Source organism: Mercenaria mercenaria, chromosome 3, assembly GCF_021730395.1.
Source record: "Mercenaria mercenaria strain notata chromosome 3, MADL_Memer_1, whole genome shotgun sequence".
NCBI lineage: Eukaryota > Metazoa > Mollusca > Bivalvia > Venerida > Veneridae > Mercenaria > Mercenaria mercenaria.
The window spans coordinates 79,261,538-79,286,322 of NC_069363.1; the positions used below are offsets into that span (position 1 = coordinate 79,261,538).

General features: G+C 34.3%; 1 protein-coding gene across 3 annotated transcripts in view; it reads right to left on the reverse strand.

Annotated features, from left to right (window-relative positions):
- Window positions 1–381: 381 nt before the first annotated feature.
- Window positions 382–24,785, reverse strand: part of LOC123524299 (dynein light chain Tctex-type 5-B-like) — a 38,344-nt gene continuing 13,940 nt past the window's right edge. For all 3 annotated transcript variants that reach the window (XM_045302384.2, XM_045302382.2, XM_045302385.2), the window contains exons 3-5: window positions 5,170–5,269; window positions 2,633–2,723; window positions 382–2,052 (exon numbers count right to left, since the gene is read on the reverse strand). In XM_045302384.2, coding sequence (XP_045158319.1) covers window positions 1,887–2,052; window positions 2,633–2,723; window positions 5,170–5,269 — 357 coding nt within the window. In that variant the 3' untranslated portion in view covers window positions 382–1,886. The remainder of the gene's footprint in view (window positions 2,053–2,632; window positions 2,724–5,169; window positions 5,270–24,785) is intronic.

Here is a 24,785-nt window from a genome sequence, read left to right on the forward strand (position 1 = left end):
AATTCGGGAAATAAAGATCACGCTAATATAAAGTGATTTACAGTAAATGGCACCAAACAGGAATAAAGCTTTTGGTTTCACATCTAAATTACTTCAAAATATTTAAAAATATGTGGTATAAAATGGAACTTCTGCCCCTGCAGTAATGACAAAGATACAGCAAAACAAAGAGTTCAGACCCTCTTAGTCGCTTCTTATGATCATGTAAGGGCAAGACAGTGGTTCAAATTCTTTTCATACCCAAGTTGTCAAAGAACACATAGGACCTCAACTAACTGAACAACAGAAATGTGACAAAAGGTAAATACATGTATCAGATTTGACAGTATCTGATGTCCAACGATTTGAAGCTGAGGTTGGTTATCAAACAAAACAGTAAAGGGCATTATATACAGTTTTATTTACATAAATTTCTGAACACAATACAAAGTAGGTTTTTTTTGTCCCTTTTTTCCTTGTTATTCAGCACCATACATTAACAATTCATTAAAATGTAAAATTAAGCAAAACAAATAAAAACACTTTAAGGCACAACAAATAAAACTTAACAAGGTAAACTTTTTGACTAGAAATTATTAAAGAACAATAACAATGTAAATAATGTTTTTTGTTGGTGTTTTTTGTTGTTGTTTTTTTGGCTTGAATAAACTGTTCATATTGTACCTATTATGAAAGAGTCAAAATTACTTTTCTTACTAAAAAAATGAAAGTGGTCCATGGAAATGGAAACTGTTTAAAACATTAAATGTGTCTGGGTAAATATGAATTCTTGGCACATTGCTGCCATTTAAGTAGTAAGTTAATATAATGGTCTCTTGTACATTGCTTTCCTGATAAAAAAAAATTCTAGAATTATAACTCTTTATCACATATTTGACATTCTATCAGTGAATAAAGCCATTGCATGACGTTTGTATCACACTAGTGTTATAACATTTTGACTATGATGTTTTAAGTATAGGAGATCTAATTGACTGTGACTGGAACAGGTAAAGAAAGAATTTTTTTTTGATATTTTGGCAGGTAAAGCTTACATCTGATAATAAGAATATTACATCTGTGCCTTTCACTACTGAATTTATTTAACTCATTGAATGAAATTGACACTAGGCTTCGAGTGTTTCTATCAAATGTATCCAATAACTTTAATAATCCAGTATGAAAAGACACTAACCTAATATCCTTTATTTGTTACACAAGATGAATTTAAGAGTGCTGTCAACTTTAGTAGCAAATAGCCGATGGCTTCTAAGTTCTTTTATATATTGCTTTCATGAGAAGAAAGTCACGAATAAAATTTTTTTGTAACAAATTACATAAGAGTTCAATGCAACTGCTGCCAAATGGCAATATGACCTCTTGAACATTGCTTTATTTTGCAGAAAAAAAGACTGTCATGGCAACAATGTTTAATAATAAAATGAGTATAATATGAACTAACAGACGTTCATTAAAAACATTCTTAAAACTTTTTTATCAATAACTAATTTTAAAAGAATATCAAGTTTATGTACATGTACTATCACCAAATTGCTCCTGAAAAGACTTGTAATAGACAGGCACAATGATCAAATATTGAAATCTTGTACAAAATTTAAACTGAAATATAAAACTCCAATTTGGCAGTGAGGAACACAATAATTATACGTTTGGAGTGCTTAGTGTGAAACCGTTGTAACTCGTATGAAATAATAGCGATATAACCACTTTGCACCAAGTCATAATCAATATTAGACCCTCAGTCTAAAGTAGAATTTAATGGATAGTCAGTGGATTGTGTAATATATTTTCAACCAAATGCTGCTGGTAGAGCCTCATAACCAATGGTAAACAAGTGCTTGATTTCTTAAATAATTAAGCTTAAACGTAAAAAATCCAAATGACTTCTATTCATAGTAGACAGCATAAACAGTTCCGACAGCGTAAAGGTTTTTGTTACTCCATGAAGCAGTAGCAAAATTGTCCCTGTCAGCATCCCACAGGAATCTGCTACCCACATTTACACTTTGATCTGCCTTCTGTCCTATAGTTACTAAAGCTATAATCTTGTACCTGAAGAATAAAAGCAGACTTGAGAGAACTGAACAAGGCTGTGCCTTAACTATGCAGATTAATCAATGTTTTGTTGTTTTAAGTTTAACAAAGTCTATTCAAACTCGCACTGAGTCTCACAACTGCATTTTATAACCATCCAAGGAAAAAACAAAATGAATTTTAAAGAACAGCTTATTGGATGTTCACCAAACTTGGTCTGAAGAAAGGTCAAAAGGACAATTTATTTATTTATTTATTTGGGTTTTACAGCGCACCAACACAGTATAGGTTATATGGCGCCAAACAGGACTACAAATTTTGGTTCCACATCTCATTTACATCGAAATAAAAACATGAGGTATGGAATCAAAATTTGCATACCTGCTGGAATCACAGAGTTACTGCAAAACCAAGTGTTAAGACCCTATTAGTCGCCTCTTACGATCATGCAAGGGTAAGGCAGTGGTTCCAATTCCTTTCATACACGGTCCATAGTGAGCAACATAGGCTCATAAGGGCCTCTTGTTCAGAAAGTTCATTCAGTGTATGAAATAGTTTACAGTGTAACTGGTACCTTTGTATGTTATAAGTAACTTGCCTTTCAAACTTGAGAGCTCTAACTTGATGTTTGATATCATCAGAGAGGGCTTTTGACAATAAGGAACATTCGATAGGATCATACTTCCTGCCTGAAAAGATCAAAAGTAGACTGGATGACAGAAGAGCATGAAATAAAGTGCATACATAATTATATTCCGAGATACAAAGTATATATGGGAGCTATACTTGAATCATGCATATCCATCCATTGATGTGTCTATCCATTTGTCTATTTTTCTGTCCAATCTATCTCTTCTTAACTGCTGGGACGGTTTTAATAAAACTAGCATCATTTGTTAATCTCATGACCACAAAGTTCAGAGCATACAACCTAGATCACTAGTTCCAAGGTCAGTTTTTTGTTTGATTCAGAATCACATGACACAATTTAGGTCCTATGTCGACTTTTCCACCTCGAGGTAAAAGGTCAAATAGCTTAAGCTTGTGTCCAGTCAATATTTCTAAACTACAGCTGCCCTGACGAGGTAAAATATGATAAACCAAGGGCCATAACTCCACTGAAAATCACTGAACTGGAGCATGCCAACAGAATGCACAATAAGGCATCGCTCTGATTACTCCTGTAAGCTTTGGTGGATTACTCACACAATAATATAAGAGAAGGGGCCAAAACATCATACCGCCTCAGTAGTCTAGGGGTAAAGCGTCTTCTGAGTGCCGTAAGTAGTGGGCTTGATCCCTGGTCGCGTCATAAAAAAATGGTACTATTAGCTTCCTTGCTTGGTGCTCAGCATTAAGAGGATAGTGCTAGGACTGGTCAGCTCAGTGTCAGTATAATGTTACTGGGTGGGGTATCATGTTATGTGTCTACGGCTTTATATTTCAGTGAGGCAGCACTATAAAGCTGGGCATTGTACTCACTGCTACAAGTAGATCCTGTCGACTAAAAAATTGTTGAAAAATAAGTTAAACATGAACACACACTCACACACATAAAATTTAATTAATCAAGGGTCATAACTCCACTGAAAATCACTGAACTGGAAAAAGCTGACAAAATACACAGTGAGGCCTGACACTGATTTCTGGTGGACATCTGCCCTATAATATAAGAGAAGTGGCCAAAACATCATAAAATTGTATAAATCATTTAGGATCAAAACTCCACTGCAAATAACTGAACTGGAAAATGCCAAAGATATGTATAACCTGGCTTGGCAATGATTATTCTTGTGAAATTTGGCATAAGTCTTTCCAGTGGTTTCGGAGGAGTTGTTTGAACAAACTTTATTTTTTTGTCACATACAAACAGGCAGACGGACAGCACTAAATCAATATGTCTCACCATTACTTGTGGGAGACATAATAACGATGTTCTACAGCTAAACATCAATGTAAATAATGTTACACAGCTGACTTTCAAGAAGGTTGCACTACATTTCTGCTCATTTTAGATGTTGTCAAGTTAGTCTTTCTAATCAAAAAGTTTTATAGTCTTCCAACCAGCATTTAATACCAGGACAAACCAACACATGCAAGTACAGAGAAACAGATAATTGCACCATGCTCATTAAAACACAAACCATTTACTAAATCAATGAAATTTTCTAATTTTGAGAGGCAAAATCAATGGAAGATGCAGCTGCAAAAACAGTACATGTAATTTTTTTTTCAGGAAATTCATATTTACTGCAATTTTATGTTTTGTTTAAACAAGACTAGGAAACCATCTGAATTGGAGCTGGAAAGATTGTGTTTGTTCCAGTCATTTTTTTCTGTCAGGTAGATCACCATGAAATCTTTGCAGAAATTTAAATGCTTTGAATACTGTTGTAACTGAACTAGAGCTGTCCCAGGAGTGACGAATTATATACACCCACAATACGGCCTTGTCACAAAAGTAATCCTATGTCAAAGTCGAACCTCAAAATCACTGGGGTCATCTGCCGGTCAACTTCCCTATCAAGTTTCACGATTCTAGGCTCAAGCGTTCTCAAGTTGTCGTCTGGAAAAGTTTAAAATGTGACCTTGACCTCTGACCTCAGAATCAATAGGTGTCATCTGCTGGTCATGACCAACCTTCCAATCAACTTCCATAGGCCCAAGCGTTCTCAAGTAATCGTCCGGAAACAGTTTAACTGTCCGGGGTCACTGTGACCTTGACCTTTTACCTGCTAACCTCAAAATCAATAAGGGTCATCCTAGGCCCAAGTGTTCTCAAGTTTATTATCCAGAAACTGTTTAACTGGTATGGGTCACTGTGACCTTGACCCTTGACCTACTGACCTTAAATGATCCTAGGCCCATGCATTTCTCAAGTTATAATCCGGAAACCATTTTGCTGTTCCGGGTCATTGTGACCTTATGATGTTACACAGTTCTGTGTACCAACATTTATTTAAATCTGTCAAGCCTTTCATGAGCTATTATCCTTAAACCATGAAAACCAACAGACCAACCGACAGACAGACAGACTGACAAGGTCACTCCTATAATATTATACCCCCTCAAACTTTGTTTGTGGGAGTATAAAAACATGATATTTTTTAAGATAAATAAATTTCAATGACAAACCTTCTAGATTTGTAGCAAGCACCTTCTCAATAATAGGCCTAACCTTATCTGGTCGAAACTTCTCCGGTGGTTCCATTTTGTAGGTGTTCTCATAGTATATCTGCGAAAAATTAATGTCAATATATTTCTTTTTGTACCAGCACAAAATAAAAGTAAAAGGTTAGTGCACTTTAAGTTGAAATCAACCAAGCTTAAAATGAAGTTTAAATCAACAAAGCTTGAAATTAGAAATCATCCTGTAAAACAAATTCCATTTCTTGCTCTGATGGCAATTAAAGTCATGAAGTTGAACCAATGAAAACAAGCTGAGAGATTCAAAGATGCTTTACAAACAATTATCTAACTGCATGCTTAGTTGTCATAGTTCTATATCAGGTTTAAGAAAATACTGTGAAAGAGTTATATGTTCATCATTTGTTTATTATAAATTATAAAATAAATCTTTATTGCTGTTAAAAGTTACTGTCAATTTTATTTTGTCCTTTGATTTTTTTGGGGGGTTTAACATCACAACAACACAATTATAGGTCCAGCTTTTAAATTATTATTTCCATAATTTTAGAAATTCATTTCTCTAACTCAAGGCTACTAAACGCTAGCGCCACCACCAAATTGTGGTGATAAGGAAAAGAGCTATTGACATTTCCGTGGTGCAGCTATCGCCCGTTTGAAAATGTAAACATGTGAGTAAAATTTTTATTTTATCTTATATTTTTATTGATAAAACTTTTTTCGAAAATCAGAGAATGTAGTTCCGTGTAACAACACTTTTACTAGAGGTTGGCTGTAATTTCATTAAAATATTATGCAAATTGTGGTGCCAGGAGCTTTTCTCCCGAGTTTAACAGTGGCATATTTTCATAACGGCTAGTATTCGAACACCATTCCGATGATAAAACACACTGTAAAAACATACCTGCGCATGCAAATTGTGTAGAACTGAGTAACACGTGTTCCTATACACCAAAGAATGACGAAAAACACAGTAAAAAGTTAAAACACGACTATTTTTTGAAAATGGTGGCGCTATCACCCAAGTGGTGGCGCTATACAGTAGTGGTGGCGCTGTTGTATATCATTAGTGGCTGATATATTCAATTTTAAAATATGAAAATGTCTGACTGCAAGCCACGGAAATTTCTACAATAATTAATTTATCCCACACTACACCCAAATTACGTTACTCAACAAAATACATGTAGTAACCTGTACATGATCGTAAAATAATCTACATGTATATGGATTCAGATTGTACATCTTAGCTGTATTGATTAATCATATTTAATCGATTGGAATTGAAAATGTACTGTACTTTTTAGAAAGAATTGTGAAGGTTGGGTCTTTTGTTTACAATGCATGCAAACGACGTAAAAATACAAAGGCAAGTAACTTTCAGAATCTTAATATAACAAATAAATTCTACACAAATCTTTGTTTGAAATAAAAGTATTGCTTCTATTTTTCATGACCTGAATTTAAAGTACACTTGCGTTTATATTTAGGTAGAATATTTAAAGGTTAGAAATTATTCTACATTAACATTATAAACAAAGGAAAATATTTACTTTGACTACAAGAGTCCCAAGGGTCTGTGAGTATTTTGTTCTTTTTTTTCTTGGACAGTCAGGGGTGTAACTGTTTTAAGTTATGTAACCTATTTCAGTTACTTTTTCCAGCATTTTATAACCTGTATGAGTTATAAAATATAGATAACCCAGGTAAGTTATTCATAAAAAGCCTTTTTGCTGCTCTCACAAATTGACCATCAAAGTGTAATTAGTAGCAAATTGTGGTTAATCAAATTCTCTTTTAGTCTGATCATGGCCTGATGAGCATAATGGGATGTTAAGAGTTTTATAGCTTTAAAACCATTTGCGTAAGACTTTATCAGCCTTGCGTAAAAAAATTTACTGCATAGCTGGAAAGATAAAAGACCAAGGATTCAGGAAATTATTGCATTAGTCACATTCAAAATAAGGATTTGGCACAGGAGGGCTTTGTAATATTTTATGATAACTGAAACAAGTTATGAAAGTAATCGCAATAACTCAAATGGGTTATAAAATGTGATAACTTGAAACAGTTACACCCCTGACTGTTGGATAGAGAATGTTTCATAAAGGCACATAAACTATGATTGTGTTTTTCTATCAGTTAGAGAATGTTGGTGTTTGTTTTGTTCCGGATGCATCATCAGTTCGTATTACTGAATGCCGTAACAGCGCCACCGCTACTATATGGCGACATCACTAGAGTTATAGCGCCACCACTTTTTAAAAATCCTGGAATATTTCTTCTAACCAGAGATTCTATTATTCATGGTGTGTGCGTATAAAGTTATTTATCATTTCTACACAATTTGCATGCGCAGGTATATTCTTACAGTGTGTCCATTAATCGGAATGGTGTTCGAATACTGGCCGATATGAAAATGTGCCAATGTCAGATTTGGGAGAAAAGCTCCGGACACCACATTTTGCATATCATTTTAATGAAATCACAGCCAACCGCTAGTTAAAGTGTTGTTACACGGAACTACATTCTCCGATTTTTGAAAAAAGTTCTATCAATAAAAAAATAAGATAAAATATAAATATTAGTCACGTGTTTACATTTTCAAACGAGCAATTGCTGCACCACGGAAATGTTGATAGCTCTTTTCCTTATCACCACAATTTGGTGGTGGTGCTAGCGTTTAGTAACCGTGTAACTCTAGATCTTGTAATGATATTAAAGTCCATCATGATGACAAACGAGATACTTCTAAGTAGGTCATGTGTCATCAATGTTTGAAACTTGCCTAAAATTCATTGAAATCAACGGAGATGTAAGATTATTTATGATTCCATGTAATTCCTTTTAAAGGAAAAGATAATTATTTAAACTGATTAGATGCACCTGCAAGATAATGGCCTGTGTATTTGGAAGACTAGATGCCCACGGGCAACATGTCGAGCCCATCAGCTGTCGAAAGGACTAACATTTATGATGCCATTTGGCAGTGACAGAACTGATTGTGGCAAACATTTCTGCCAAGTTATTTAAGAACATCTCCACCCATGCCTAAGTTACAGCCTAGACAAGAGAAACTGTATCAACTTTTGACGCACACCAACACAGTATAGGTTATATGGCGCCAAACAGGATTTCTTAAAGTATGACCTTGACCTTTAAGCTACCAATCTGGTTCTTGCATACAACACACTATGTCATTGAGGCAAACATATGTACCAAGTTATAATATTTAAGAATCCCTTGATCCATGGGTAAGTTACAGCCCGGACAAACTCGGATACACACACATACACTGAACCGCCATTGTGACAACTATGTCAAGCTCACCGCCAGCAGGCTCAACCAAATCAGATTTTTTATCACAGGAAAGCAATGTTGGACATAGAACAATGTGCATGTTGAAAGGATTTATAGCATGTATATATAATACATAAATACATATAACCATAATATACTGCTCTTGATATAAAACAGCCAAAGGACAAAGTTCACTTAAGCCTTATAATTATGGCCTATGCAATTTTGAAAATTTTCAAATTGGCTAAAATTTGAAAAACTATATATATTGTTTGCTACCAGAATGTTTATCTTCTGTAAGGAATTAAGATTTTTGGTTGCGGGTTTATCCGGCTACCAAAGTTAAGTGTATTTCTGACAATCATGTAGCATCTTTATTTGATTCCAAATCACATCCAAAAGAATTTGTTCATGTGCTACACAAAGTAGTCCCATTCATATACAATGCGGATGAATTATCAATGATCAAGCTGCAGTTCTTATTCATCCTCTATCCATTCACACTGGCCATTTAGATTATATAAGATCTGTCAATGATTAGGTATTCCAGCCCATGGTTACGTCACTGACTTCCAGCTGTTCATGTAAGGTCAGACAGAGTTTATCTTAAATATGAGGCACATTAATATTTGTTTCTTATACATGTATATTTATAGATTGGCATTTAAAATGAAAATAACTCTAGCAAAACCCGCAACCACCAGACATCTCAAGGCTTTGATTATAAACAGATTTATCATTTTGTTCAACACATATCACTGAATATTACTGAAATCGCAGATTTTTAAGAAAATGGGCATTTTTTGCCATATTTAGGTCACATAAGAATAATTTTAGTAGTAAGCACACTCAAGGACCACAAAAATAGGTCCAGCTCCTTTCACAGAATATATGGTCATTTTTTTATTATGGTCGACAGCTGTGCTCGTAGCGAAAATTTCAGTTTTGTTTAAAAATTCGGTTAAAAACTGAAGGTTTCCCATACCCATAATGGTAAACGTATTTTCAGTTATGTCAAATGTTTTCTTCTATAATGAATATATTGTAAATTATATTGTGCAATTTGATACAAGAATTCTTCTTGATGAAAGAAAACGTGTTCTTTACTCCATTTAGAAACTTTCAGATTTTAGGCCATTTTGAGGCAAAAGTAAACCTTCTCCTTTCTTGAAAAATGGAAGTTAATAAAGTACGTAGATGTCAATATCTTAGAACACAATTTTCTCACTAAGACAGAAGTAGCCGCTATAACAACATATCAGATATGCATTCAGTCAACAAAATGTTGCAGGCAGCGGTGTTATATTTTTTGTAAATCTTTGGCAAAATGCTTACAAAATGGAATATTCTTTTTAACCAATTTGGGAAAGTTTGATGCCAGAAATAAATACTCTAAACACAATGTTTGATGAAATCCTAAACAGTTAACTTAGACTTAGAAAAGATGCTGAAGTGATGAGGCTAAAACTATTCCTATACATAAATGCTTATATTATTACTTAGGCCAGTATTTTTTTATTATTAGTTTTACCGATTTTTTTGGAAAAAAGATAGGGTCGGCGGCGGGAAAAAAATTAAAAATAAAATCCTCATTTGTAAAGTATTTTTGCAAAATCTCGACCTAAACTGAAACTACTAATAAGACAACACTCTTACCAATTTATTTGACGATTATTGAATCAAACTTGTGAAACAAGTTGGCAGATAAAAGTTAAAGACAGTCGTTATAGTTTTATTTTTCTCACTTTTAATTTTCTTTGGTTTACAGTACGTCCAAAATGAAAAGTCCCAATGGACACCCAGCGTGTCCAGACACGGTGCTCGCCAACCACGCTGTTTCGCCGTGAAATCGCGGTGAATCGCAGTTTTCAAGATTGTTTTAAAATATGCTATTTTCCATTTTATTTTATCCAAAAATGAAAGGAAATATATATATGTATGATAACATTAAATAACATCGTAATTTTTCAGTTTCAATGTTCGTCTGCTAGTTGATTTTGGAGACTTTTCGTATTTTGCAGGTAGAGCACTTGACAAGAAGCGTATACGATGAGACTGTGCTTAATAAACAATAAAACCTGTGAATTCAGTTGTTTTATTTAGAGTTCACTTTTCAGTTTTGTATGTTCGTTGCAAACTTCTGTTGTTATACTAACAAAAATTTTAATACGATAACGTTATTTAACACCCTAACAATTAATCTTCGTTCACAGTTTGCATGGAATTTGATAATTATTTAAGAGGTAAGTTACCAGTTAAAATCAATAATTTTTAAATAACTTGTTAATTTGTTACGAATTTATTTGCTAATGTAACTATCAAAAAGAATTTTGAAATATAATTTTAGTACAATATAGAATATCAGAATTAAAAGTTTTTGCTCAGGAAACAGTGGTATTCACTTTTATATAAACAAAGCAATCATCCATTTAAACATTTCGATGCACGTCTACATGTCTGAAATAACATTAATCGAATTCTATCACATGACATGTCGAATTTCAAGAAACTATTAATGTGTAACATACATCTGTATTAAAAAATATAAATTTTATCTGCTTTTTTCAGGGCAAGAAGAAAGCTGTACACGAGCCTTGGAAGCAAGAACTTACAATTTAATGTTTGTTTTGTTAATAACATAATTTTATTAGCATTAAATGTCATAATATATCTATAGCATCATATAATACAAAGACCTGTGTATTGATAGTGCTAACAGATTATTTTGTGTTCATCATATAATTCATATATGACAAAAATTGTTTATTCTCCATTCTGTATTATTTTCGGCAAAATTAAGATATTTGCATATTTGTAAAAAACATGTCAAGGGTTCAACGCAACAAGGGCGTATCTACATATAATTATTATATGTAGATACGCCCTTATTGCGTTGAACCCTCGATATGTGATCTTTTTCATAAAGTTTGGTCTGTGTAATAGGCTAAGGGGAACAGCAGCAAAAAATAAATACAATACACTTTTGTTTTAACAACTGAAGGTATATTTGTCACATAATATCTGTAATTATCACATGACGGTTTATAGAATATGTATGCCTGTCTGTCTGTATTTTATATAAATAAACTTCAATTGTTGGTATCGTTTAAATCTATGTACATCTTATGAATAAGAAATAAAGAAATGAAATTAAATGGAAGCATTATAATTTTTATGAGAACGCAACATAACAAATGTTTTTTCTGTCTATTGCAAAGCATTCTTGGCTTTTTTTGTTTAAATTGTTTGTGCTTCCTAATAAATGTTATATTCCGTTAAATTTTGTATAGAATAAAAGGGAAATAAAAAAGATATAGAAGGCCGATTTTTGTTTTCTGCTCCTTCCCTCCTCTGGTGTTGTGCTGTAATTTTCACTTTTGTTGAAAGTTTCTTCCCGTAAGCATAGATAACAACTATTTTACGCTTTCATTATTTATTATACACCATGTGGAAATACATATTTATAAGTGGCTTTAAAACATCCTTTAGTGAACGGTCCCGCACGACGGCCAAAAATCTAGTAGTATGTGATTATCACTGTTTGAAAATAAACTTCTTTTTATACAGTTATTTGAAATCAAAAGCATTATCAAAACTACTCATATAGTCCAAACACGACGGTCTAGCTGAACGTGCCTCACGTATGACTAGCTTTAGTACCGTGCGGGACCGTATTACTAGCCACTAACGCGTCATGCTCCGAAACTTTACTTCTTGTTTCTTTCTAATTTTATGTACTAGTAGTTTGTGACTGTACCTGAAATAGAATACAATAATTGCTTCGTTACATTTCATTTATCCCTTAATTCATTGTAAACATTACGATAATAATAATACGGTACCGTAATCGTAGCCACTGCCTTACGATAATAAATCAGTGCAAAATAAAAATAAACGGGGCTACAAGTAAAAATGAAATTGATTTAAATATCGAACAACTTTTACGAGTTGGAGTTAATATTAACTGTTTTGAAACTGCAAATAAGTTTTTACTCGAAAACAGTCAAAAATTTAATTACTCTTTATTGATAACAAACGTATGGGCCGTATTGAACGGGCACCGACAAATTATTATCTAATTAGCACTTATTAACCAACATGAACTTATTAATTATAAGTAACTTACCAAATAGTTTTGCAACATGTGAAAATGGGCAAACATGCTAAACGAAAGAAAGAATTATGCAGTTTAATTGCAACGGAGGTGAGTAAAACATTTATTCCAACATGTAATGTTAGTAGTAATTGTTAGTGGACGTTTTAACAATTTTACATAGAATTATAAACATAAACAAAGGAAACTAAAAGGTTTATAATTACACATCTTATAAGCTTGGTATTTACCTGAAAACAGAAAACAAAATATGGGAGCAAAAATTATCTTTCTACAATGAAAAACGGGGTTAATTTAATTAGACGTTATATACACAGAGAATCACCGCGATTGCACACCACGACACAACGTGTCCGCCGATCGCTGGGCGCGGATAAACGGACACGGTGTTCGTATCGATGTGCTTTTTGTTGCACGAAAAATTGACATCTCTTTTTGGACGTACTGTTGGTATAAAAGCCGCACGTTTAACGTTCAGTTACCGTTTTAATTATGGTCAGTTGGCGGATCACTCGTGTGTGCACCAGTATTTGACACTTCGATTTTTTTCTTAATTTTTTTTTTTTTTTTCACTTTCCCAAATTTTAGGGTCGGCGGGTCGGTAAAACTAAAGATAAAAAAATACTGGCCTTAAGTTCAGTACATTGTTCGATGATGCAGAAAATTTCTGCCAGAAATTAAAAAAAAAAAAGTTTGAATGAACTATATTGCTGTCTTTTACACATTATGCCAGATTTATGTAGTTGATATACACATTTAAAAATATTTGATTCCAATACAAACTTATGTGTTCATAGTCGACACTTGCAAATTTCCCTGTTATGTGACACAGAAGTGTCCTGTGAATAATGACTGTATTACTGTATTCCTGGAAATGAAGAGGATGTATATAGTAGTCGCAACTTGACTGCGATGGCTGACCTTAGGCTGACTTATATAATTCATATCGATTATTTCATTGTAGAAATCAAGTATGCTTAGGGTAGCCGTGTATATTTATATGGAATGAGTTTGTATACAGTGCAGTATCAAAGTAGATATACTTACAATTGATCAGTTAAAACTTTCCAACACACTAATTTATATTTACACAAACTGATATTTCCTTTTTCTCGTGCAGCTCGTGTTTTACGTACACTCCTTTTCAATAATAGACTGTGCCTTATTATGTATTATAATGCAAAGGTCAACCATCGGGGTCAAGTTGGTCCACTATACAAAAGTTAAAACACTATGGCCTAAAAAAAAAATTCTTTGTTTCTGGTAACATGCTCAAAAAAATTAGGGTAGGTAGGTCGGAATTTTTTATTTTTTGGAAATTCTTTTTATTAAGGGAGACTTTTTGGAAATTATTTTTGTGTCAAAAAATGAATACAAATAAGGGAGTTATGCCTTTAGAGCATCAGTAAGTTGATTTCTAACATCACTGGCCATGTTTAAAGCATAAAAAGTGCAGTTTTTTAACTTTTTGTTAAAAAGTTGAAAAAAATATTCCCCAAGGCCATAAAAACATTTAGGGTCGGGCCAAAAATTTGGGGTAGATCGGGATACTGGAAACAAACAAATTTTTTTTTACGCCTAATAAAAGTGTATCAGGTTAAGTAAGCAAGCCATACTCTTAATTTATATTGTACCTAGTTTTCAGCCAGGACCTTCTGTTTTATATTCATGCATATACACACAAAAATACAAGCTACCTACACTAGATGCCCTACAACCATTAATTATCAAGGGCTAAGGAGGAGGCGGGTACTTTATGGGCTCATATAATGCTGTCCTTTTGTTCTATTTTCTTATATATCTGTTTAGAGAAACTGGTAAACACCTGATGAAAATTCATTTATACTGACATGTCTATATTTATGACAATACCTCACCTAGACCTTGACCTTGACCTAAATTCAATCAATTTATTTATTTGGGTTTTACCACGCACAAACACAGTATAGGTTATATGGCGCCAAACAGGACTACAAATTTTGGTTTCACATCTCATTTACATCGAAATAAAATAAATTCAATCAAGGCAGTCACATTTTGTATAGCACAAATGAAAGTAATTTGTAAAGCCTAAAAGTTTTTATCATGTTCTAGTACTTTTCATAACATTATTGAATGACATAAAAAAGATAGTTTACAATAACGGCAAAAGTATTGTTCTTACATTTAAAGTAACAAAGTATGAAATTCACAGCTGAATGCCACGGACTCGGACTCTCGGTGGAACATAATCACAATGATACGTTTAATGTATGAAAATATTTGCAACAATTCATTCATTTAATCAATTTCCAGACAAGTAACATGGGACAAAGGCAACTCCTCTGAGGACTGATTTCCATAAAGAACTAATTTCAGGTGCTTTTAAATCAGGTCAAATAAATATTAATCTGTGAGTGAGACAATATAAGACAATTCCATGGGTGAAAAACAAATGGTGTTGCCGATGGGATCAATTTACCTCAGAACAAAACACAAATAATACAAGGTAGGGTAGGTCAACTTAATTAGACGTAAAAATAAAAATTGTTTGTTTCCGTATCCCAACCTACTCTAAATTTTTGGCCCGACCCTAAATGTTTTTATGGCCTTGGAGAATATTTGTTTCAACTTTTTAACAAAAAGTTGCAAAACTGCACTTTTTATGCTTTAAACATGCTCAGTGATGTTAGAAATCAACTTACTGATGTTCTAAAGGCATAACCCCCTTGTCTGTATTAATTTTTTTACACTAAAACAATTTCTGAAAAGTTTCCCTTAATAATAAAAAAAAAAAAAAAAAAAAAAAAAAAATCCGACCTACCTACCCTAATTTTTTTGAGCACGTACCGGAAACAAAGAATTTTTTTTAGGCCTCATGAAAATTAATTGTGTCACATTGAAAGCTAATGGGAATAACTGACTCTCCTAAACCAAGAAAAAAATACACTATAACTTTCAAATTATCAAGAGTTAGAGTTCTAGAAAAAGAACTCTGCTTGGTCGGGTAGTACACGGGTACTAAACAGTGCCTGTGGTACCACCTGTGCCGACGAGGATTGAAGGCACTTCGCTTCCTGTACCGCAGGTACTTCGTCAATGTTTACAAAATGAGCGAGATCGGTGATTGATTTTTGTCATTTTTGTCATTTAGTTACTGCATGAAGCATTTTTTCAAAAATCGGGGAATGTAGCGGGGTGTAGATGTATCTTATCTACATATCAATGCTAAAATTTGTGGCAAATGATCAATTTCCTAGAAACGTAAGGACAAATAAGTTGGGAATGAAACGTGATTTTTTCACATCACCCTTACAGAAGCAAGCCTCTGTGGCGTAATGCTGTGTATTTGCTGTGTATATGCCGCGAACACAGTAGTACGCCAGAGGAGTACATTTTACATACACCGCATGCCGCGTACATGCCACATACTATTTCGATGAGTACACAACATCTGAAAATTTAAGGAGTACACTGCATGTACGCAGGAGAGACTTGTATAAGAAAAAAGTACACTGCATGTACACCGCAGATACTTTGAAATTTGTGCAGTACACTTCATATACGCGGGAAAGACTTGTACAATTTCTTTTGGCATTTATACTTAGTTTTTTTTATAAGTTAAAGTCTGAAGTAAACTTCATATACGCGGGAGGGATTTTTTTAGGTAAAAGTCTGAAGTACACTTCATGCAGGAAGGATTTGTACATTTTTTTTTTTTTTTTTTTGGAAGCAAGAACTTGATTTCCGAGTAACTTTTATCTTAATAGCATAGAATAGTTCAGATTACCGGTATTCTGAACAATGAAAATTTGCTAAACTATTTGTAATGTTCAAATTTTGTGAAGCTTACATCTTAGTGATTTCTGAGCTGCACCTTGCATGCAGTGTAATTATATTCTTTTTCATTTTGAATTAATCCTGGAGCTTTCTAACTTGGATAATTGAAAAGCCTTATTTGAACTTCGTTGCATTACATTTTGTAATACATGAAATAATTACCAAGATAATGCCTCAACAGTGCCCGAATGAGAATAATTAATAGCTCTCACTGTTATTTGAATACTCTTAAGCAAAACACCATTCTATCATGTTTTATAAAGGCTTTAGGGCTCATTATGTTAACTCATTAGGGCCTCACCAAATTAAAAAGTTGTTCATCGGATTTGCCGCTCGTAAATTTTCAGAACATTTTTGGCTAATTGAGCTCGCCCAATTGGAAAAAATCAATCCAAAATTTTTTGGTGCGCTACTTTTTACGGACATAAAAGTGTATAAATGCTTATATAATTCCAGTCCTCGATTGTTCTCAGATGGATTTTAATCAAAATAAATACATACTACGCACACATAGTCTATAATAAATCATAACACTTATATTTATTTGCATTAAAGTTGTTTCCCCTTGATGCAGTTACGCCATTTTCTTCAAATGTTTACCAAATTACATGCTACAAAAATTGATTTATTTCATTGAAAAGTGGATGAAGAAAAGCATACTAATTTACTTGATAACATCAATCTACATTATTTTGGAGCCCGCCTGCTTAGCTCAGTAGGTAAGAGCGTTGGTCTACGGATCGCGGGGTCGCGAGTTCGATCCTCGGGCGGGGCGTATGTTCTCCGTGACTATTTGATAAACGACATTGTGTCTGAAATCATTAGTCCTGCACCACTGATTCATGTGGGGAAGTTGGCAGTTACTTCCGGAGAACAGGTTTGTACTGGTACAGAATCCAGGAACACTGGTTAGGTTAACTGCCCGCCGTTACATGACTGAAATACTGTTGAAAAACGGCGTTAAACCCAAAATAAACAAACAAAAACATTATTTTGGTAAGGGTAAATACTTATTGATGCATGTCACTTATCTTTTTTCTGTTTTTTTTCTGTCCAAATGATCAGCATTTGCATACGAAAGTTGGTGGGGTAAGGAATTTACATTATCACAGCAGTTTCGCCACAAGAGTACACAGCATGTATGCAGCAGGAGTACACAGCATGTACGCCGCAGGACTCTGGCCAGGAGTACACAGCATGTACGCCGCATGAGTACACAGCATGTACGCCGCTGGGGTAGTACACCGCAGGCTCATTTGCATGTGAAAAGTGTATGTGCTGCGTATATGCTACGTACTATTTCCCGCATACTAAATTCCTCCAGCGTACATCCTTTGTACTATGTAGTCCACAGCATGTACGCAGCAAGTAGTACGCGGCAGAGCTCATTTGCATGTCAAAAGTGTACTACAAACGTACTATCGGTGCATGTGCGGTGTATATCCTGCGTACTATTTAAAGCCCTTGATTTCAGTACACATCATGTACGCATCATATACGCTGTATGTACACAGCAAGAGTACGCAGCAGGCCTTTTTCTTCTGTAAGGGCAGTGACTGTTTAGACTCATTTCTTTTCGCTGGCCCAAATGATGATTATATATATAAATGACATGTGAGTTGCTAAAACATAAAATGTGTCCAGAAAATTCCGAATTTGAACGTTATGCCAATTTTGGAAAAGTGCCGCAGGCATTTCGACAATGACGCAGCCCCTCGAGGTGCCGCAGGCACTTCAAAAAGTTTCATAAATTTGGCCCATAACAAACCAAATCTCCAATAACTCGCATTCGCACGATTATATTTTATATTCACTAATATCAAATAATTTAGCAATTGGTTTATCTTCGCGGGTAATCTTAAACTCTAGTACAGGATTGTTCCGGTCAGTTGAAGCAAACTGTATTTCCCAAACATTATGCTTTTTGAAAATTGCCTTCTCTGTCCGTCCTATGCTGCTCGATATATTTTTTTTTCTCAAAGTTTTGTTTGCAGGAAGAAAATAGGTTTTACGTACATGTAAAAACTATTACATTTCTCCCGTTTGATCGTTTATGAGCTATACCTTTTAAGCTCTCCATTTTTCTGAAAACATTTTCACAATATTTTTTTTTTGTAGATATGCTTCATATTTCCAGGAAACATTAGGCTATTAAAATAATTACAGAAAATTTCGAAAAATCAATATAGTTTCTGACTTTATACCGAAATAACTGTCTAGCTAGTAAATGTCAGCTGTCCACAATGGGCTCTTACACAAATGGTATCAAGATTATAATATTTACAGAAAACTTTTGACTATTGAGACTCTTATTAGAAATTTTCACTTTATCACGATAATTTCTTGAAGTATCGCGACAACTACCTACCTATCTCGTGGCAGAAATATAGGTTGTAATGCAGTAATTCGGTCAGAAATGTGCTTCGGTGACTTTCGAAAGATGTCCCTAATAAATAGATCCTAATTTTTTCCATTTTTCCCGCATTTGTGCGTAAATCAGGAGCCAAATGGGCATTATTTCACTCTTGGAATGATTGTTACATAAAATAGGACACTTTTCATGCTAATATTCGCATGTTTTCGAGTTGTTTACATGAAAACGAAAGTAGAGTGTTTATTCTGCGGACCGCTTTCTGAAATGCGGCAATATGAGGGTATCTGACTTGCAATTCACTGCATACTATTCAACACCCCTTTTTCTTTTCGTTTTCTAGAAGGAAATGTATGGATATCTTGTGGAAAATAGGTCTACGACGGAGTGAAAATCTAGAAACTGTAACAAAATTGTTCTGAAGTAGCTGAATTTTATATGAAATTTTTTATTGGTTTATAGCCTATGCCACCATAATGGATGGATATTTAAAGCTTAACAAAGGTTTGGTCCCTTTTATTTTACAATACTATAAAGTCAATTTATTACAGTATCATGGGGGCATTTAGTTTTTGCCCTTCTGTTTCTCTGTTCTTCCATTTGTCTGTTTGTCTAGTTTCGGCCAAATTTATGTCCCCGATACTTTTTGAAAGTGCCTGCGGCATCGTCGAAATGCCCGTAGCACTTTTCCAAAATTGGCATAACGTTCAAATTCGGAATTTTCTGGACACATTTTATGTTTTAGCAGATCACATGTCATTTATAAATACAATTTACGATGGCGGAGACGACATCGTTTGGGTCAGCGAAAAGAAAAGAGTGTAAACAGTCACTGATGTGAAAAAATCACGTTTCATTCCCAACTTATTTGTCCTTACGTTTCTAGGAAATTGATCATTTGCCTCAAATTTTAGCATGGATATGTAGATGAGATACATCTTCACCCCGCTACATTTCCCGATTTTTGAAAAAATGCTTCATGCAGTAACAAAATGACAAAAATCACTCACCGATCTCGCTCGTTTTGTAAACATTGACGAAGTACCTGCGGTACAGGAAGCGAAGTGCCTTCAATCCTCGTCGGCACAGGCGGTACCACAGGCACTGTTTAGTACCCGTGTAGTAAAGTTTTCAGGAACCAGACTGTCTTATGATGACAACAAACTTCTGCAGCAGAAATTGCGAAAATTCAATTTTAAGGCTTTTGTAAGCTTATCCTCAGGAAAACCATTTTGTGATGGCACTTGAACGATGCATTTAAAAATAAGAATATTGACCTTAAATTTAATGCTATATATATATATATATGATGCAAAAAGAAACTGTTCACTTTCATATAAATTTGCTATATTTTTCAACTATGCAGAATTACCAAGCACTTTCAATCTTTTTCTACCAAATCAAGGGGGAAAACTCAGCTTTAACTGGGTCAAGGGAGATAATACAACATGTAAGCACTAAATCAATAATAATACGAGTTTTGGTGACTCTAAGCTGAAATACTTTTTGAATTACAAGTATTTTCAGTATTTTTTTTTAAAAAAAAATCAAGGTCAAACTCAAGGAGGTATTCATTTTCAAAGGGAGACAACTTTTTCCAAATATTTTAAGTACAAATGGCATTCATTTTCAAAGGGAGACAAATTTTTCCAATTATTTTAAGTAATCGTCGAGAATAAGTTGTCTCCCTTTGAAAATGAATGCCATTTGTAAAGAAATAAAGATAAACAATTGCTGAAAACTGTGTTCCACCTTGTTATGTGAAATTTCACCACTCGCATGCTATTGCAAATGCATCAAAACGAAGATATGTAACAGTTCTTTGAAAATGGTGTTTTTTAAAGGCATTTGACTGTCCGGAAGTGGGGCCCCTATAGGCAGTCATTTTCTGGAATCCAATGTTTATATCAGTATACTGACACTTGTTTCGTAAAGTAATATACATGTTTTACATGCTGTTCAATTTTCATGTCAAACAACTTTTGCTTTCTATGATTTGGTGTTGTTTGATGTTTGTTTCTCTAGGCCCAATTCTAAACCTTAAGACTATGAAACTTCATGCCCATGAAATTAGTTGATTTCTAAATATCTAAAATAGCAGCATGAATTGTTTGCACAGTCCATGTTAAGATTTTTAAAATATTTTTTTTGTATTTATTCTAAGAAAACTTCTTATAAATACAAAAGAAAAACCTTAGTCTAAATAAAGAACAGAAAAAGTATGTGACACACAATAACCATTTGCAAGAATTTATAATAAAGTATTTGAAAGTAATGAAAATATTTAGGATTTTAAAGCGGAATGATGTTAGAGAAAAAGAAACATTCCATGACGTACCAGAAAAATAAACATCATAACAAAACAAAATACAATAAAAAAAACAACAATGGCGCAAACTATATATCTGATAAATGCATTCACTTCAATTTCCAAATGGGTTCATTTGTTATCTGTTAAGCACTGTGGTGTTAATTTTCAATAAAACAAGATTGGTGAGTGCTACCAAACACTAAAACAAATGAAAATTTATACCTTAGAGACCTTAATTCCATTTATCAATGTTTACAAACACTTTCAGGAATGCTATTTCCATCACTGCAAGCAAATAATATATTTGCTCATCAAACATTGGCAAATGTTAGCAACTGATTGCAGTGTCAAACCATTTGATTTTTTTTTCATTTTCATCAGCTAATCAAAACTTTTAACTATCTGGAGGATATGGATTCTTTGATAGCATTTTCTTTATCATAAGGGTATATTAAAATCATACATTCTACAGAAAGTCAAACCAAAATTACTTTTCTTGTGTAAACCCTTTAATCTAACATGAACTGCAAAGAAAGTTCAAAATTATACAAGGACTGGTTCCAGGGATCTAAACCAGCACTGAGTCTCATGCATTGGAAAAGGTTTATGGATACAACATGCAATCAAATTCTACTCAAGAAAGGACAAGAAAAGTGACCTTAAATCTTTGACCTCTAAGTGTGACCATGACCTTTAAGGGTATGTATTGGTTTTAAAAAGGACAAGTTGACTTGCTATAGTGGAAGTTTGCACAAAGTTATTTGAATATCCATGCCTGCATAAAAATGTTAAGCACTGTGTGGTTACTTTTCAATAAAACAAGACGCATATTAAACTTTGACATCAGATCTTATGACATCGAAATTGATAGGGGTCTTCTGTTTGGGTCCAACCTGCCTAACAAGTTTTAGATTCTTGAGCTGATTTTTTTTTTTTTTTATTCGGGTTTTACGGCATACCAACACAGTATAGGTTATATGGAGCTGAAGCATTCTTTAGTTATCATCCAGAAACCAAGTATTTGCAGCTAAAGATCACCAAAAACTTGACCTTTGACCTACAGACCTAAAATCTATTTTTAGTTCAAGGGCACTACAACCTTGATCTTCAAGCGATAAATCTCAAAACTGATGGGGGCCGACCAATCTGCCTACCAAGTTTTAGGTTCCTGCGCAAAATATTCTTTATTATTAATCTGAGACAGATTCTCTGCTCAATGTCACCTCAACCCTGATCTTTAGCAACAGATCTGAAAATCAATAGAGATCAATTGTTGGTCATGACCAACCTACCTACGAAGTTTAAGGTTCCTGCGCCAAAGCATTCATCAGTTATCAATGGGAATCCACTTTTCAGCTCAAAGTCACTGCGAACCTGACCTTTGAGCAACAGGCATCAAAATTAATAGGGGTCAACTGCTGATCTTGACCACTATGTCCACCAAGTTTGAAGTACCTGAGCTGAAGATTCTTAAATTATTGATTGGAAATTTAAAAATTTTCTCTACGGGTCATTGCAACCTTAAACTTCAAGAAACCAGTCTTAAAAAACTGACAGGGGTCATTCGCCGGTCTTGATTAACCTGCCTACTAATCTGAGGTTTCTGTGCCGAAGCGTTCATATGTAATCCATCGGAAGCTGAATTTCAGCTCAGGCTCATCACAATTTTGACATTTAAGCAGCTACCAATCTCAAAATTGATCGGTATCATGTGCCAGTCATGCTCAACCTACCTATCAAATCTGAGGTTCCTGTGCCAAAGCTTTCTTCAGTTACTGACTGTAAACAGATTCCAAGATAAAGGACCTTGTAGCAATCAAAATGAAAATCAATAGGAGTCATTTGCCAATTATCAACCAGTCTTCCAAGTTTAAAGTTCCTGTGCCTAAGCACTCTTTGACTGGAAACTGAAGGGATGGACAGTGAGAGGTATAATCCATAAATACTATAACAAGAGCCATGTCAGACATGGCTAATCCCCCCACCGGGCATAATTATCATAATTGAAGGATGTGGTCCGCATCAGGGGTTTTAAGATGTGGAAGAAAGAATAAGTCAGTAGTGAGGTGGTTTACTGCTAAATTTTATTAATTTTCATGAAGAGTATAACTATGATGTTTTTCTATATGGCTAACAAGAGTGCCAGAATGTCACAATATATGCCCGTCAAAGCAAATTTCTTTACTCTAGCAGCTGTATTTGCAAATGGAATGTTAATTTTGTGGTTGTTTAGTAATCATTGTAAGTCTTTTGTTTTTTAAAGTCCACAAAAAAACTCCTTACTAGGAAGAGATACCTTATATATAATAAAATTAATAAAATACACCTAAAACTGGAGAGTAACATCTATGCTGTACCACAGAAAAGTGGTCTTGTTTTTTCCCTAGGGTCAATTATAAAAATGTTACAATATAAGTTATTTATAGTAACAACTAAGGGAAGTTAATCTTTAAAAAAAAAAAAAAAAAAAAAAAATTGCAAGTCCACACAAAAATCTTTATCAGGAAGAGACTGGTCAAAATACACCTCAAAATTGGATTTAGCATGTTTGTTGTACTACAGAAAAGTGGTCTCGATTTTTCCCTACGACTAGTAATGAAAAAGTTACAATAAAAGCTATTTAAAGTAACAACAAAGGGAAGTAATTCTAAAGAAGGGAACTGCGCATGACACTTCGTCTCATGATGGTGTATAATTGTGCCAAGTTACATCAAAATCCCTCCATGCATGAAGAAGAAATGCTTCGGACAAAGTCATTCTTGTATCTGACCTTTGGCCTCTAAGTGTGACCTTGACCTTAAGCCTAGTGACCTGGATCTTGCGCATGACACTCCGTCTCGTGGTGGTAAACATTTGTGCCAAGTTATATCAAAATCCCTCAATGCATGAACAAGAAATGCTCCGGACAAGGTTTTTATTCTTGTATCCTTTGACCTCTAAGTGTGACCTTGACCTTAGACCTAGGGACCTAGTTCTTGCGTATGACACTCCGCATCGTGGTGGTAAACATTTGTGCCAAGATATATCAAAATCCCTCCATGCATGAAGAAGATATGCTCCGGACAAATTTCTTTAAGAAAATATGATAAAGGGGAATAACTCAAAAAATAGGCAAGGTAGAGTTATTGTTCTTGCACACTGCACTTCCTCCCAATGTGTTCTATCAGTGTATGAAGTTTGAAGAAAATCCCTCCAGTACTTTTCGGGTTATGCTCCGGACAAAATGTTTTAAGAAAATATGATAAAGGGGAATAACTCAAAAAATAGGCAAGGAAGAGTTATTGTTCTTGCACACTGCACTTCCTCCCAATGTGTTCTATCAGTGTATGAAGTTTGAAGAAAATCCCTCCAGTACTTTTGGAGTTATGCTCCGGACAAATTTTTTTAAGAAAATAAGATAAAGGGGAATAACTCAAAAAATAGGCAAGGTAGAGTTATTGTTCTTGCACACTGCACTTCCTCCCAATGTGTTCTATCAGTGTATGAAGTTTGAAGAAAATCCCTCAAGTACTTTTGGAGTTATGCTCCGGACAAATATCGTTGCGGACGCACGGACGGACGGACAGACGGACGCACGGACGGAGAGCATTTCTAATATCCCCTTCACCTTTGGTGGGGGGATAAATAATATGCTACCCTTAGGAGCACAGAAAATAAACAAGTTGCAAAAATTCTTCCCTGTGGAAGGT